This window comes from Branchiostoma belcheri, unplaced genomic scaffold (genome assembly GCF_001625305.1).
Source record: "Branchiostoma belcheri isolate BF01 breed outbred unplaced genomic scaffold, Haploidv18h27 scaffold27, whole genome shotgun sequence".
Lineage (NCBI taxonomy): Eukaryota > Metazoa > Chordata > Leptocardii > Amphioxiformes > Branchiostomatidae > Branchiostoma > Branchiostoma belcheri.
The window spans coordinates 2,314,840-2,329,593 of record NW_017803876.1 but is presented as its reverse complement, the minus strand read 5'-3'; the positions used below and the strand labels follow the sequence as shown (position 1 = coordinate 2,329,593).

The 14,754-nt window shown below is 42.8% G+C and overlaps 1 protein-coding gene across 1 annotated transcript in view; it reads right to left on the bottom strand.

The window, feature by feature from the left end:
- LOC109472206 (ral GTPase-activating protein subunit beta-like) overlaps positions 1 to 14,355 on the bottom strand; it is a 24,306-nt gene extending 9,951 nt beyond the window's left edge. The window contains 21 exon segments of the mRNA XM_019771805.1: positions 257 to 348; positions 652 to 826; positions 1,207 to 1,317; positions 1,510 to 1,569; positions 1,875 to 2,041; positions 2,354 to 2,494; positions 3,193 to 3,261; positions 3,692 to 3,729; positions 3,917 to 4,010; positions 4,387 to 4,462; positions 4,464 to 4,522; positions 4,949 to 5,046; positions 8,002 to 8,147; positions 9,080 to 9,303; positions 9,972 to 10,193; positions 10,706 to 10,831; positions 11,184 to 11,444; positions 11,911 to 12,144; positions 12,516 to 12,677; positions 13,105 to 13,300; positions 13,923 to 14,355. Coding sequence (XP_019627364.1) covers positions 257 to 348; positions 652 to 826; positions 1,207 to 1,317; positions 1,510 to 1,569; positions 1,875 to 2,041; positions 2,354 to 2,494; positions 3,193 to 3,261; positions 3,692 to 3,729; positions 3,917 to 4,010; positions 4,387 to 4,462; positions 4,464 to 4,522; positions 4,949 to 5,046; positions 8,002 to 8,147; positions 9,080 to 9,303; positions 9,972 to 10,193; positions 10,706 to 10,831; positions 11,184 to 11,444; positions 11,911 to 12,144; positions 12,516 to 12,677; positions 13,105 to 13,300; positions 13,923 to 14,123 — 2,952 coding nt within the window. The 5' untranslated portion in view covers positions 14,124 to 14,355.
- Positions 14,356 to 14,754: the final 399 nt, after the last annotated feature.

The following is a 14,754-nucleotide window of genomic DNA, read 5'->3' as shown; positions in this document are numbered from 1 at the left end:
TCGGCCAGGAGCCTCTACAAACAGAAGACTGACCAGTGCGCATGCGCAGCAAGGAATCATGGGAGTTTCATTCTGGGAGCTACCAAGTGAGAAATGGGGGTGGTCAGGCCCACTACACCTTATGTCATTCCACTGAAGGCTGACCTAGAGGGATGCGGAGACAACTGAACCTGTCCATCACTGACAGGTCAGTTCGTACAATTCTCATTTTTATTCCAAAGACTTGCTTTCACAGAACAAAGAACAGTCTCCCTACCCTGTCCTGCCGTGAGAGTTGCCTGTGCTGCATGGTCCAGGCATGTCTGCCGTAGGGAGTCCTGATCAACACTGTTACAGTGGGCATGGGGTCTGCAGGGGAATACAGAACTCACGTTAACAGACTGTCCTGGACTATTGTAGCTTGGTATCTACTAGGACTTCATTCTAGCTTCAGTTAGCTCTTCTGATTGATTCTCAGAGGATCAAACTGGAGCTAGAATACTGGTACATGTACGTTGTAGAACAGATAGCAGGCTATGACATTGGTTGTTAAGATTTCATGCAGTCAACAACTTTGTCGCTTTTACAAATGTACTTACAAACATCTATCAAGAGCAGACTGAGGACTACAACAACACATCAGGTGAAACAGAAAACACGAGTATGTCTGACCTTGCTCGTTGCCCAGTGGCTGCTCCAGGACTCCCATGATGATGTTCTTGTCGATGACAAAGTACCTGAAGGGGAGGGATCCCTCACTGCTGCTGCCGCGGGCGTACTTCATGATGGCCTCCTCATTCAGCAGGGTGCACAGGGAGGCTGGGCCAGAGGTGGGCGGGAACGAACCCTACAGGATAAATACAGTGTAGTAATATTTTGCACCGGTAAATCTACAGCTGATACTGATGATTTCATATTATATTTATGATTTGTATGATGATATTTAATCACAATTCAGACTACAAGTAGTGCTGCCAGGTTTGGAAAGAAACACTACAGAACAGAACACTGTATGACAAAATGAATGAATTAGGACATTGTACCAATTTGTTCCATTGGGCTAAGTCTGGGCCACAAAAAAGACATACATGTGTATTTAATCTTGTGTCAAGCTCTTTATAAGACCAGCAATGGCTTCTCCCTTGCTGCATATTCCGACTGTGCACTACTGCTGATATAGTTTCAATGATTAGTTCATTAATAAGGGCATGAGCACTGTCTTCTCACCACTTGGCTCATGACCACATACAGCGTGGCCTCCGCTGTGTCCTTCACCCTCATGGAGGCAGGCTTCAGCTCTTTGTCTCCCTTGTACTTGGGCTGGTCACTGGCTTTCACCTGCATGGGTGGAGTAGGACTAACACAGTCAGCAACTTTCCACAAAAGTATTTGAAAAAGAGCTCTTCTTCTCCTGAGGCATTACCAAAACGAAAAGCCAAATCAACAGTATTAAGAGAGATGAAAAGAAAATTTCTCACTCCTATGTTATCATGGTAAGTTCAATATGATCTGTACTTCAGAACCACCAACCTTTGACTTGCTGCCTGATATGCCCAGTTCAACAGTCTCCAGAACATGCTGCAGACACTCCTGGTGGACAGAGACAACAATAGGGTCAAACATGTAAAGCTAGTTGAACATTCATTGAGGACAATTAATATGCACAGTCAGCACACAGTTAAAAATTTTGAAAACACATTTAATATGGTTCCAAAGAATTCTGGGGTGAACATTGCTGGTACCATCATTTCTACACAAGACACTCAACTTGGATGAACATTATAACAGTTATATGCTAGAATCCATTGAACAGCATTAAGAATAGACCAGATGATGGTTTGAGAGATTCATCAGACAGCATGAAGCATGAACCTGATGAAATTTTGAGAGCTTACCTTGTCATTCATGAGGTCGGCATGCTCCACCAGCCACACTGTCAGACAGTGGAAGGCTGCCACGATCATGGAGTGGAGGTCTCGGGAGTGGTTAGGGGGCGGGCGGCTGCACTGGTACCCGATATAGTCACAGATCCACTTCACTGCACGCTTACACTCCAGCACATCTGTACAACACAGAGGTACGGTTTAAAGTTACATGTAGGGCTCTAAATAGTCACCCGCAATTAGCCAAAAATATTTCTGGATTGTGGCTAGATGTTCTTGAAACTTGCAAGTTTGCATGGGAAAAAATTCAGGCTTGCTTTTATGTATCACTATGAAGCTACAGACAAGTAAGTTATACCATTCTAAAGCTTAGGTTGTGTGGCATGGCTTTAAATTGTATGTACGATCGGGCAAGTAGCTTGTATGCACCCTTTCCACTGTTATTGAGACTTGAGGATGCAAGGAAAAAGTCTGGAATCAAATTCTCTCACCCTGAATGTCAATCTTGACCTTGGCCAGTCCAGAAAGCAGCTCCAGGGCAGCCAGGCTGACGTTGAGGTCCGTCTTCCACGCTGACATCAGGCGCTGACACACCAGGTGGATACAGCGCACAAACAGGCCGTACGCGGAGTCTGCGGGTTTGGGCGCAGGGATTGGAGCAACTCATAACATCAACTCTAACAATTCCTCCAGGTACCCTAAGACTGCCATATTAAAAACGACGAACCAAACGCGGTCTAATACAGCATCAACAATCAACAATACAAGGCATTTTCCTTCTTCTTCTTGGTTGCCTTAAACAACCCCTAAATGGGGTATTACAGAGGGGAGCATTTTTAATTAAAGGCATTTTCTACAAGGCCTTAACACTCTTATGGTACATGTACCTGGCAGAATTATGAAAGTTGACATTACATGTAGCAACATGCCACTGATAATAACATAATCATGATACTCTTCTAGTCTAGCCAGATTTATGGAAGAAGATGGCATTGCAAGATTATTGAAGAATCCAATAATTTCCAGAAGTTTTTAAAGGTTATAACAAGAAAGACAAGTGATTTTAAATAATAGCACAATTATTATTACATTGTATTTACAATATTAGTTTATTTATTTTGCTTATACAATAAAATCAAAAACACGTTACAAGATCAATTTCAACAAGATCAAGTTCAGACTTTTTAAGTTCTAAAATACATTTCCTTAAGATTATCACCAGGAAGAACCACACGCTAAAGAGGTACAGCAGAAACAGGAAAAAGAGTGCAGAGAATTGTGTTCAAGCATGTTCTATAAACAAACAGGAAAGTGTGTGTCTGAAACAAACCATATTCACTGTACAGTCCCTGGGCTAGTTTACTAGCAGGTGTTTCGTGGTCGGGTGCATCTGCAGTGCCTGGAACAAACAGGAGGGTCTCACTGCTGTCAACAGTCAGTGCCACGGGAAAAAGGTAGAGCAGTCATCCTCAACTGAGGTGAAGCATGATGCTTTCTAAAGTAGCTTATAGTGCAACGCGACTTCCCTACAGATCGCATTTATGGCCAAGCACACCGGGTCACCCCTATTCTTCTCAATAAGTGTATTGGGTTCTTTTACGTGCAACACTATACATCTTAAGGACTTGTGAAATAAGCAATGAACAGTGGAAGGAACAGTTAAAGCACAGGTAACGGACAATGAGTCTATCACTTGTCCAATAGTAGAGAGCGATCACAAGAGATATTCAGCGAAGAACAGAAAATCACACTGCAAGAAGTGATAACAACCAGATTACATATCAAGGACCAAAACAGCCTTAAAAATCCTTCAGCCTTTCTTGCCATACCTTTTTGTTCTTGATCTGCTGCCTTCTCTGTATTTTCACTGAAAGGACATTTTAGTTGATTAGTCAGGAAAAAATGTGTAATACTCAATAATCGGCTATACTTTCAATGTACAACATACTATCATATCGCTTCTCAATGGTGTAAGTTGAGGATAACAGTTATGCAAGATATTGAATAGGGCCATATCTATAGTTTGTATGTTACAGCTCAAAGAAAGTACTAACCTTTCCTCATTTTGCTGCTCAAGTTCAGCCTGCTCGGCCTGCAGTTCTGCCTCATCCAGCAAGGCAGCGTCCTGCACACACAGCAGCATCCCTCCTGCAGGTAGGAGAGAACAAGAAATAGCCATGCCTTCAAGTACCAGAGTTATCAACCAAGGATTGAGGTGTTCAAGAATTCGTTCTTTCCTATAACTATCGCAGAGTGGAACTCACTGTCACCAAGTACAGTAGGGGCATTGTCAATAGATAGCTTTAAACAATGTCTTGAGCTACAAGTTCAAGGGTTAGGTGTAACAAGTCATTTGGTGTAATATAGCCAGCTGCCAGAATATTAAACTGAAGTTCAACATACATGTATCTTGTGTACTGATTAAAGTTTATGTGATGCAAGGGGCCTTTTCTTCTCAATCTCGAGCAAGATTTGGGTTCATTCTTTTACAAAGACTTCCTTGCGTATCTTAAGTTGTACTAACCTAGGATCATCTGTGTGTTGTCAGAGTCCTGCTCACACTGGAGTGAACCTATCAGCAGATTCACCATCCTCAGTTTTCAGGGAGAGGAAGGTGTGGTGCTCAGGCTGCTCTTCTGTCTCATGACTCCTCAGAATGTCTGAAGAAACAAAACAAAAAGAAACAGAAGAAAATGCACAATACGGCATTACAAAAAGGACTGCATTTGCCTGCGAGTACTAGTATTGTAAATTCATTTATTTTTGCTTGGACTTGAATTTTGTGATGGAAAGGAAATGAGGTTTTCACTGTGTTTGTGGTTTTAACAATTTTGGCTCTTGATGCTCTGGTTTTAACAATTCTGTAGTACAGTATTGAAGTAATGCAATGGTAATGCATATTCATGGACTCCCGTTTTGTGGTGGAGAGGTTACTGCAAAAACTGCACAACTACCGAGGACATGTTACAGATCAACTCAGGTAACTCCCCACTGAGAAAAACAGCAGTGAAGGCATTGGCATTAATAAGGACATGTGCAAGAGAAAAGATGTGTTAGTGTCCAAAGAAACTGAAGAAACCTCCCACCTTGTATCTGCAGATCCCTGAAGTGCAGAGGGAGACACAGGATGGACAGGAGCAGCTGAATGGCCGAGCGGCGCAGTTCGATCTGGTTCACGTACGGGCTGTGGACGGAGAAGTCGTGTGTCACACAGGAAAACTGGCGTGCGGGGCCCTGGTGTTAGTCACTCGCCGTGTGTGAGTTTGGGCAGGTTGGCATGAAGGCTCAGGTTAGACTACAACTGACCGCATCCATTGCACAACCGGGGTTATAAAACCTTTTGACCAGGAACCTGTACGTGTATGACTTTTGGTCAAGACAAATCCAATTGAGGACAGTCGTCACAAAATATGGCTTATGAAGACATTCTGAAGGAGTAAAGTCAATTTGTCCATTTTTTACTGAGGGGTTTACAAAGTATTTGCAATGGACCTATAATAAGACTCCTCTCCCTCTGTGTATTTAGATGTTAGAGTTTACTTAGGGTATACATAGGTTTTACATGTAGATTCCGCAAGGTTGTCAAAAGGTTTCAGAACCATGTATAGCATGGAGAGGTTTATTTTACTCACTATTGGCATACCAATCGCAATCTCAGCAGTGAGATGCTTCAAAATGCTCATACTTGTACTAAATGCAGGACTACCAGTCACGCAGGACTACCAGGTCTGCAGCAACCACACAGAATCAGGCAGGAGAATCGTCAAGTTAGACTGGATGGAATTCTCAGAGTTTAGAACGTCAGAGCCTATGCGAATCATCTCTACTTATTGCTCATTGTATCAGCTGTGAGTGGGGAGGGATGGAGGGTGGTGTTGACTGGCAGGAGGCAGCTCATGTTTCATGCAGCGAGAATACGACCTGTGGTTCCTCCATGTAAGTATCCATGTGATGTGCCGTGGGATAGGCATGGTAATGTTTAATACCAGGGTGGGTATAGGATTTTGGGTGACTTGTGTTCAGGAATTCAAGGATAGGGTTGACAAACTGAAAAAATGGTCAAAAGGGGTTTACAAGAGGACAGCAAAAATAAAGGGGAAAATAGCCTGACAAATCAGGTTCTTGCTTGTACCTTTAGAAAACCCCATGTCTTGTAAGGATCACTCCTGATAGGCTAACTACATGTATTACCTATATTCAATGTTAGCGAGTTAGCTTAGAGATTAGCTTGATCCCGTGTCAGAAAAAGACAGTACAGAATTTGTCTCCTTGAAAGCTGATTATTGTTTTTCCACTGTAAGTCTGCCTGTGTAGTGCAGGAGAAAAAAAACCTTGCTCACCACACCAGAAAAGAGGTCAAACAGCAGGAGACTTTGGTGATCATGATGTTGGTTGTTAGACTGCACATCGCGTGGATACTTACGACGGAGGGTTTGCCGTTACATGGGCTGTTTTGCTTTGAAAACTACAAGCTACGTCAGTCCTGTCACACCTACCACACTGGAGGCTCCTGCTCGTGGGGGAAGGGGAAGGCACTTTGGCCACTACTGGCAAGATCTGGGCTTACGGATGAGGAGGAACGGCTGTGGAGATTAACCATTAGGTCAAGTGCTTCAGCTACAAACAAGATGCTTCAATGCCTTTTTTTATGCTCAACAAAACAGGCATGCATCCATGCATAGTTAACGCAATAAACAATGACAAAAATTCAGAACAACTTAACACAACAATTACAGAACAGCTTCTCTGAAACATACGAATCTTAAGAGTTATGTTGACTTGACATTACCAATGCAAAATAACTTGAGCAAAAAAAAATTAATTTTGACATTGACCAAGCAACTGAACAAACACAACAACAAACATAAATACATGTAGATTGTAGCTCAAGTTGGATGAACAAAATGTATGATGTATATGCACTATGGGGCAAAATAAAAAAAATTGAAACTACATGTACATAGCACAACCTCCATATTCAGTAAGTACGGCTGGCCTCAGCCTCTGCTGCAACTTCCTGAGAAATGGTTCATGTCACTGAATATCAAAGTTCTTTATTCACAACCCCCGGTTTGTAAGAACCATGCAAGAACAGATTGTTTGGGTCTTGTAAACAAGGGGTTGTGACTAAAGAACTTTTTTATTCAATCATTCACGAACCTGATGAGGCCTTGGGAAAATGTTGGGTTCTGGTTTCCAGGTTTGCCGACCAGGCTATCAAATTTTCAATCTGAATTTCTAACCCTCTGTATTCTGAAATGTCATTTTTAAAACGTATTTATTTCTAGTTTTTCTTCAGTAAATTTGGTGAAATATCTGTCCACAAGCAAACAGATGGAGAGGTCAATGAGACATTACTTGTTGAACCATTCTAGCCAAAATTTAGCTATAGAAAGAAATAAAAGAAGAATAAAATCCCTACCTACCGACCCTACTTTTTTCAGGACTGAAACCAGAAACACAACATTAATTTTCCTAGGCCTGAAATTTTTACAGTGAGTTAGTGTAAGTGTCCCACAAGTGAGGTTTGATCCACCGGAACTTGATGACATTATTTACAGGGAGTTAGCATGAGTGTTTGTCCCATACATGAAGAGACCCACCGGAACTTGATGACATTAATTACAGGGAGTTAGCATGAGTGTTTGTCCCATACATGAAGAGACCCACCGGAACTTGATGACATTAATTACAGGGAGTTAGCATGAGTGTTTGTCCCACACATGAAGAGACCCACCGGAACTTGATGACATTATTTACAGGGAGTTAGCATGAGTGTTTGTCCCACACATGAAGAGACCCACCGGAACTTGATGACATTATTTACAGGGAGTTAGCATGAGTGTTTGTCTCACACATGAAGAGACCCACCGGAACTTGATGTCATTATTTACAGGGAGTTAGCATGAGTGTTTGTCCCACACATGAAGAGACCCACCGGAACTTGATGTCATTATTTACAGGGAGTTAGCATGAGTGTTTGTCCCATACATGAAGAGACCCACCGGAACTTGATGACATTAATTACAGGGAGTTAGCATGAGTGTTTGTCCCATACATGAAGAGACCCACCGGAACTTGATGACATTAATTACAGGGAGTTAGCATGAGTGTTTGTCCCACACACGAAGAGACCCACCGGAACTTGATGAGCTCCCTGTCGGGGAGGATGATCTCCAGCGCGTCCACGATGCGGGGCAGCAGCACGTCCACCCCCTTCAGGTCACTCCGCAGGAGGTCCGTACAGTTCACCACGATTTTCGCCATCACCTCACGGCTACAGTACTGCAGGGGACAAAACAGGGCCAAGTTTTATATACATGTGTATATAGAAACTTTATTCGCAAAATTATGCCCGAAGGCTAATTGCTTTTACAATCAAGTATAATACTCAATACACAGTAACAGGAGACAGGTAACAACTGTCTGGGAAAAAACTTCTACTTCTACTACTATGCTAGCTATTGTGGGGTTCAACTTCTTCTTTGAAGGCAGTGGATAATGAATAGTCCCACATTCTGCATGATTAGTGGGTTTTGTGATCTTAGTAGAAATGCAGTTTTTTGGTGATCTTCTAAATGACGAAAGGATGGAGAAATTGTTGTAACTGTCTGAAATAATCTGTTTCTTTCGGTCTCATAGTGAGGACACTGGCTAACAAAATGTATTTCATGTGTATATGTAAAATGTATTTCATGTGCATATATTGTCCTTAATCAAAGCTGACTTGTGATTGCCAACGTTAAAGAATGGGACTTGCCCAAATTTTTGACTGACCAATTCCAGTCTTTCTCAAGGCAACTTTGGTTGAGATTCAGAATGATGTCTACCAACAACTTTCAAGCTTTAGTTTCTTGTGTTGTAACAATCGTCTTTGAAGAAGCACTGTGGTGTCATCACTGTGATGATATCACCTGATACCTACTTTAAAGTGCAACAGTTATAAATGAATCTGGTCTCATACTACAATCATTGTACATCAAATGGTACAGTCAATACTGGTAAGATTCTTAGATGCATTGCTTTAGATATCCTTACACCAATAAGACAACAAACTACTATACATCAATGTCACTTTAACTCATAGTCATACTATACATCAATGTCACTTCAACTCATAGTATGTCCACAGTGATGGGGCTAACTGCGGACTGACCCTATACAAACAACAAGCATTCAAACAACAACTTCACCCTTCACAACATCCTCATCCTTACCCTGCCGACCTGCAGCCCCTGTGCGAGCACCAGGTAGAACCTGGACAGATACGCGGGTAGGATCTCCTCCCCAGATCTCTTACAGCAGAAGATTCTGCACAGTGTGCCGCAGGCCTCGGCGCGCCCAGACTCGTAACTCTCTGGATACTCGGGCGAGTCCACAGCGGCCGCCATGTCCTGGGAACTGCTGGGAAACGCAGCACTGGACCTTCTGGACCCCATACCTGTGTTCAAAAATATCACACAGACCCTATCTATTTTGCGAGCAGAAATTCAGTTTATCGCAATGTTTTTGAATGCTTTGAAATTAGGGATTTTAATTGTTAGATGAATTTTAAACTAAGGCTTTCCGAGCTACAAAGATTTTTTCAATTTTCCTCTAGTTTTAGAAAGAATAGAAAACATTAACCTTTTTCCACAAATGTAACTGTACTTTCACCAATAAAGATGACAAGAACAGATGAAACCATTGTTAAAAGTTTCTCTAAGGCCACACCAATTTAATTTCTTGGTTAACGGATTCGCCCGCTTCACTTTTTTCTGATTTGCAAATAAAAATAAAAATTCAGAATCAACTGCAAAATGGTCATATTTTGCCCTGAACAGTTGAAAACAGTCCCTTTTCTTCCTAGTTGTTACAGTTATTCCATCTTTCAATGCAATGGTATCATTAAAAGTTCAAAATTCATTGTTTAAATTTTGAACCAGCCTGGTATGTTGACTTCATGGCTCCTATCGTACCATTTTGGGCCATAATAGGATGCCAAGGCCTGTTTTTATTTTTTTTATTTTTTCGCCCGCCCGCTCCATTATTTTTCTAGAAAAATCCGTTAACCAAGAAATTAAATTGGTGTGGCCTAATTTGTTAATCTGATTTGCAGGGACATCTCACTTGAGAAGCTGCCTTGTCTCTTGTGAGTCGGCTCCAGCTCGCAGCCCGCCAACCCCGCATCAAACAGCCACGCCCCGAACAGGTGCAGCACGCTGTTGACCTTTGGCCTGCAGGGGGACGGCACGGCATGCAGGTCGCTACTGAACAGCGTCACGCTGCTGGCCGAGGGCTGGCGGGGCAGGATGGCGGGGGCAGACTTACGGAACTCAGCCTTGTCCTTTCCTGAAATCCATCAATAAATAGATAAATAAATCATAAATTAGATAATTATATAATTTATTATTAAATATACGTAGTGATTGTCTGGTCATACATGTAGATGAAAGCAGGAACTGGATTGATGTGCTAAAGAGATGTGCAGTTAGATGTGCGAAGGTTAGGTGTAATATAGCCAGCTGCTGTTGCGCCACATGCCTGCTAGTTGGTGTGTTATGCCAGAGGGCAGTTATACTGGCTGTACAGATACAGATATAGCTACTGTTCTGCTATAGCTAAAAAAACATAATGCCTGGGTCATATAATTAGCCGAACATGGGGCCAAAGCACCTTTAAAAGCATATGTGTAGTTCTGTGGTAGCGTATATTTTTCAGTTTTCAAGCTTAGACTGACACTGGTAAAATCACAGAAGAGCAACCCTTTGAAGTCTATCTCAGTCTGCTCTACTGTTTTCACATTAATGACTAGATTCCTGGAACACATCTTGACCTCTCCAGAGCTTTTGGCTGCCACTGACCTGATATGGACGGTATGAAGCTGCGTTTGCGTGACCCTGGGGGAGTGGTGGAGGCAGAGCCACGGAACACCTGCGGGGTGGTGGGGGCACTGTCCACATCCTCCACCTCTCTGGGGGACGACATACCTGCAGAACAGGGAACATTATTCAGCATTCCAAAGTGCATGGATGTCCTACGTACTACACTTTAGATGATAAGTTTATTGCCAGCATGATATGAAACATACATGTACATGTGTATAAACAATGGAACATTGTTGTGATCAGATTTGGACAGATTTGGATTTGTTTCAACTGCACACCACAAAAATATCCATTTCTCTCCTACTACAAAAGACAGGATAAATCACCTGGATAGTGTCCTGGCAAACTGTCTCGTATTAGCCTCAAGGTTAGGAATAAAAAAATGAACAAATTGACACTAACATAATGATCAAAAGACATCTGAAAGGGGAAAAAGATGCAGTGCAACACCCACCCAGGAAGGCGTCCACCAGCCCCGAGACGCCCTTCATGGCCCTGAGGAAGATGGCAGGCAGCCTCTTCAGACAGGGGTGGTGGGAGGGGTCGATCACCACGTCACTGATCATGGCCATGTGGACGAAGCGCGGCGTCTGGCTGATGAGGTTGGGGTTGGACAGGTCCACGGGGTTGCCCAGCACGTGGAGGAAGCGGAACCACGTCTGCACCACGCACTCACTCTCCATATCTGCTGGTACCATGGTCATGTCCTCTTCAGCTGGGGGGAGGGGTGTAGAATGTTCGATTTATTGCCAATCTGTACTGGCACAAATGCGTACTGGGACCCTAGTGGTCACTCTGTTATGAACTGAATCAGAATCAATACACTGTGTTGTTGCAAGAGTTGAGTGCATGTTGACATGTTCTTAGTAAGAGGGATGTGACCAGTCAACAAAATGGTAGCAGAGGGTGCACCAATACATTGTACTTCAGCAGGCGGTACATTAATATGGTGACCAACAGGTGCTAAACTGGATAGTGTGCGTATGTGTTAATATGAGACACAATTTGCATTCTCCACTTACTCTTCCATATACATGTACATACAGGTATATTTTTTTTCCTACTTTCAATGTTCCCTCAAAGTTCTGTTGGATATACATTGTATAAACTAGAAGAAAGTTACAAATAGCTATACATAGAACAATGACATATACTCACAGTCAGAAGTATTATTTTCTTACCTATCTTGAGTTCTGGAAAGTCAGGTCCGTACATGATCCTCAGCACCTTGGAGGTGAGGAGTATGTTGAACCTGTTCCACTGGTCAACCATGGCAGCGTGGTGCCTCCAGGTGATGCACATCTCCCGCAGGGTCTTCCACAGGGGCGGGGAGGGGAAACACCGGGCACAGGCCACCAGCCAGATCTCAAACAACACACTCACCAGCCGGTCACACAGCTGGTCTGCTATACTGCCTAGGAGGGGGAGAAGGCATGGTTATCCACTGGTGCTAGGGAGGTTATATTATGCTTAACTACAGTATATGTACAGCTTTGGATAAGAAAAACAAGGTTCATACTGTTAGAGAATTGATCCTAACCTTTACTTGATTTATGATCTATACATGTGTAACAATAGTAGGTGTAAAATATCTGCATGTTATAGAAAGAATGACCTGAATTTATCAATGTACATACGAATTGCAGGTGGAGATACTAGTATACACAGTATAAGGTAAATATTAGTTCATCGGGATAAAAGCTATGACTGTCTCCTCTGCATCTAGATCTAGTGCAACTCATTCTCTGCAGTTCAATCCAAAAGAGATCCCTGATCGGAAGCGCACCTTGTGCAGTGGGTGGAGCCAACAGTGTATCGTTGACGCCCAGTAGGAACAGTAACAGCCCCTCCCATGTCTGCTGTGTCATGATGGGAGACTCCTTGGCGATGTTCTGTGAGGTCCGGAGGATCCTGTGGCACATCAGGGCCTGCTTGTCAACATTACCTCCTGTAGAAACAATTAACAGTATTCAATTTGATGATCATCCTGTCAGAATCCGACCTTCTTAGCTTGGTACCGAGGATGGGTTGAAAACTGTGAGTACATGTATAAGTCAAATCTTAACAATATTCGTATGCTGCTACATAGATATGTATTGTATTGTGTTATGTTATATAACGTATAACTACAAGAGGTCAACATGCATCCAGTATTCCCCAGATGTCCAAAGCAGTTGTTTTTGTAAAGTCTTTCTTTGCTACTTCTTAAGAGAAAGCACATCTACATTTGTAGTATACTACTTGACCAATAGTGGTTCAGATGCTGATACTCACATACATTGTACAACTGCATGAAAAGTCATAAATACTAATTCATTGTAGTTATCATAGATACTGCATGATGATTACCAGTTGTCATAAAAACTACATGTTACCTTCTGATCTTGGCAGGAAGAGGTTGTGCAGGTGTTTGAACATCCTCTGTGCATATTTGTTGGGCTCCTCCAGGATAGGCCTGGGCACAGAGTTTTTGGGCGTGGTCAGCACAGTCAACCAATCACTGTACACATTGACACAGTCCCGTATGGTGTCGTGGTCAGTCAGGGGCAGTGTCAGGCCATAGCACAGAACCTGGGGGGAGGGATGGGAAACTGTTTGTTTTCTCCTCATAACTACATTTGTATATTATTGATAGTATTAGATATGATAATATATTAGATGTGCCACACAGTTATAATATATTAGATGTGCTGCACTGTCTTCACGGTGTATGAGTTATCTTACATCAGTAGCTATCAATTGTACCATACATAATGCAACAACTCATCTTCATACATGTTACTGTTTGTGTACAGTACATAGCTTATGGTTATACATAATGCTACACACAAAGTTCTGCTACACTATAACTTAGCATAAGGCATAGTGTTAAAAGAAATGGTTGGTTTAGAAGATTGAACTAACACACTTCATTCTATTGATAAATTCAAGTAACGTGTTATATTTTCCAAGCAGACAGTCCTTTTATTCATTCTTCCATTTTACTCTACTCTACTTGTGCAAGGAGGCTTAACGGTTAATGAAGCATTTTTGTGCAAATGGGGTATGTTTAGATGTCAGTGTGAATGGCAGCTAAGGCCACATTACCTTGTCATCACCGTGTAAATATCATAATTTGTCCCTGCACTTTTGTTATGTCAATAAACCTCAGCAACATGAAGAAAGCCTATGCCAGGGGGAGGGGCCGACTCACCTCCATGGTCCAGTTGACCTGCTGCTCGCTGTCCAGCTTCTGTCCGTCCTCCCCACCGCCGTGGCTGAGCCCGTGGGACAGGTGCCGCACCACGGAGCACGCCACGTCCCTCCCCACCCCCTCGGGGAAGGTGTGCAGGACGCTGGCGCTCCCGGCATCGCTCAGCACAGAGCTGTGAAGGGACGCCCACTCCGAGTACATGTTTACGCCTCTGAATGGACGATATCACGACGAAACGTGCCGTAAAATACTGGTCATACTTGTCTCTGGTATGTTACGGTTACCGAGAAGTAGCTGCGAGCCTTCTGTTGTTGATGTTGTGCGCTGACTTTGTAAGCAAACTGAGCTCACAACGAAGAGTCCGTCGAAATTTACCTGATGGCCGCCATTTTGAAATTGCACTTTGCACATAGATCGCCAGGAGGTGCTTACCTCCAGTCCGATGTTTGCTCCACCTTGTCTCAGGGAATACTGTAGTCAGTGCTTTTCTCCTTCGTATGAATTCTAAGAAATTGGCGGCAATTCTTTCTGTAACATCAATTTTAGCTTAACGAGCAGCCACCATGTCCACAGCTGTTTATCTAAGAATCTGAATGGGACTCTACCATGTCTAACGTTACTGTATCTAAATAACTATAAACCCACAAGCAAACAGACAGGCATACACACACAAATCGTATCATTCTTCTCTCATGTTTCTCCTCCTTCTTCTCCTGCCAAACAGTCAAAGGGATTCAACTCCGCCATCATTCAGCCAAATGACCTGAAATTTGGCATGGAGGTAGAGTCGGCCAATACCCCCAGGCGTTTTTTTTTTTTTCATTTTTTTGAT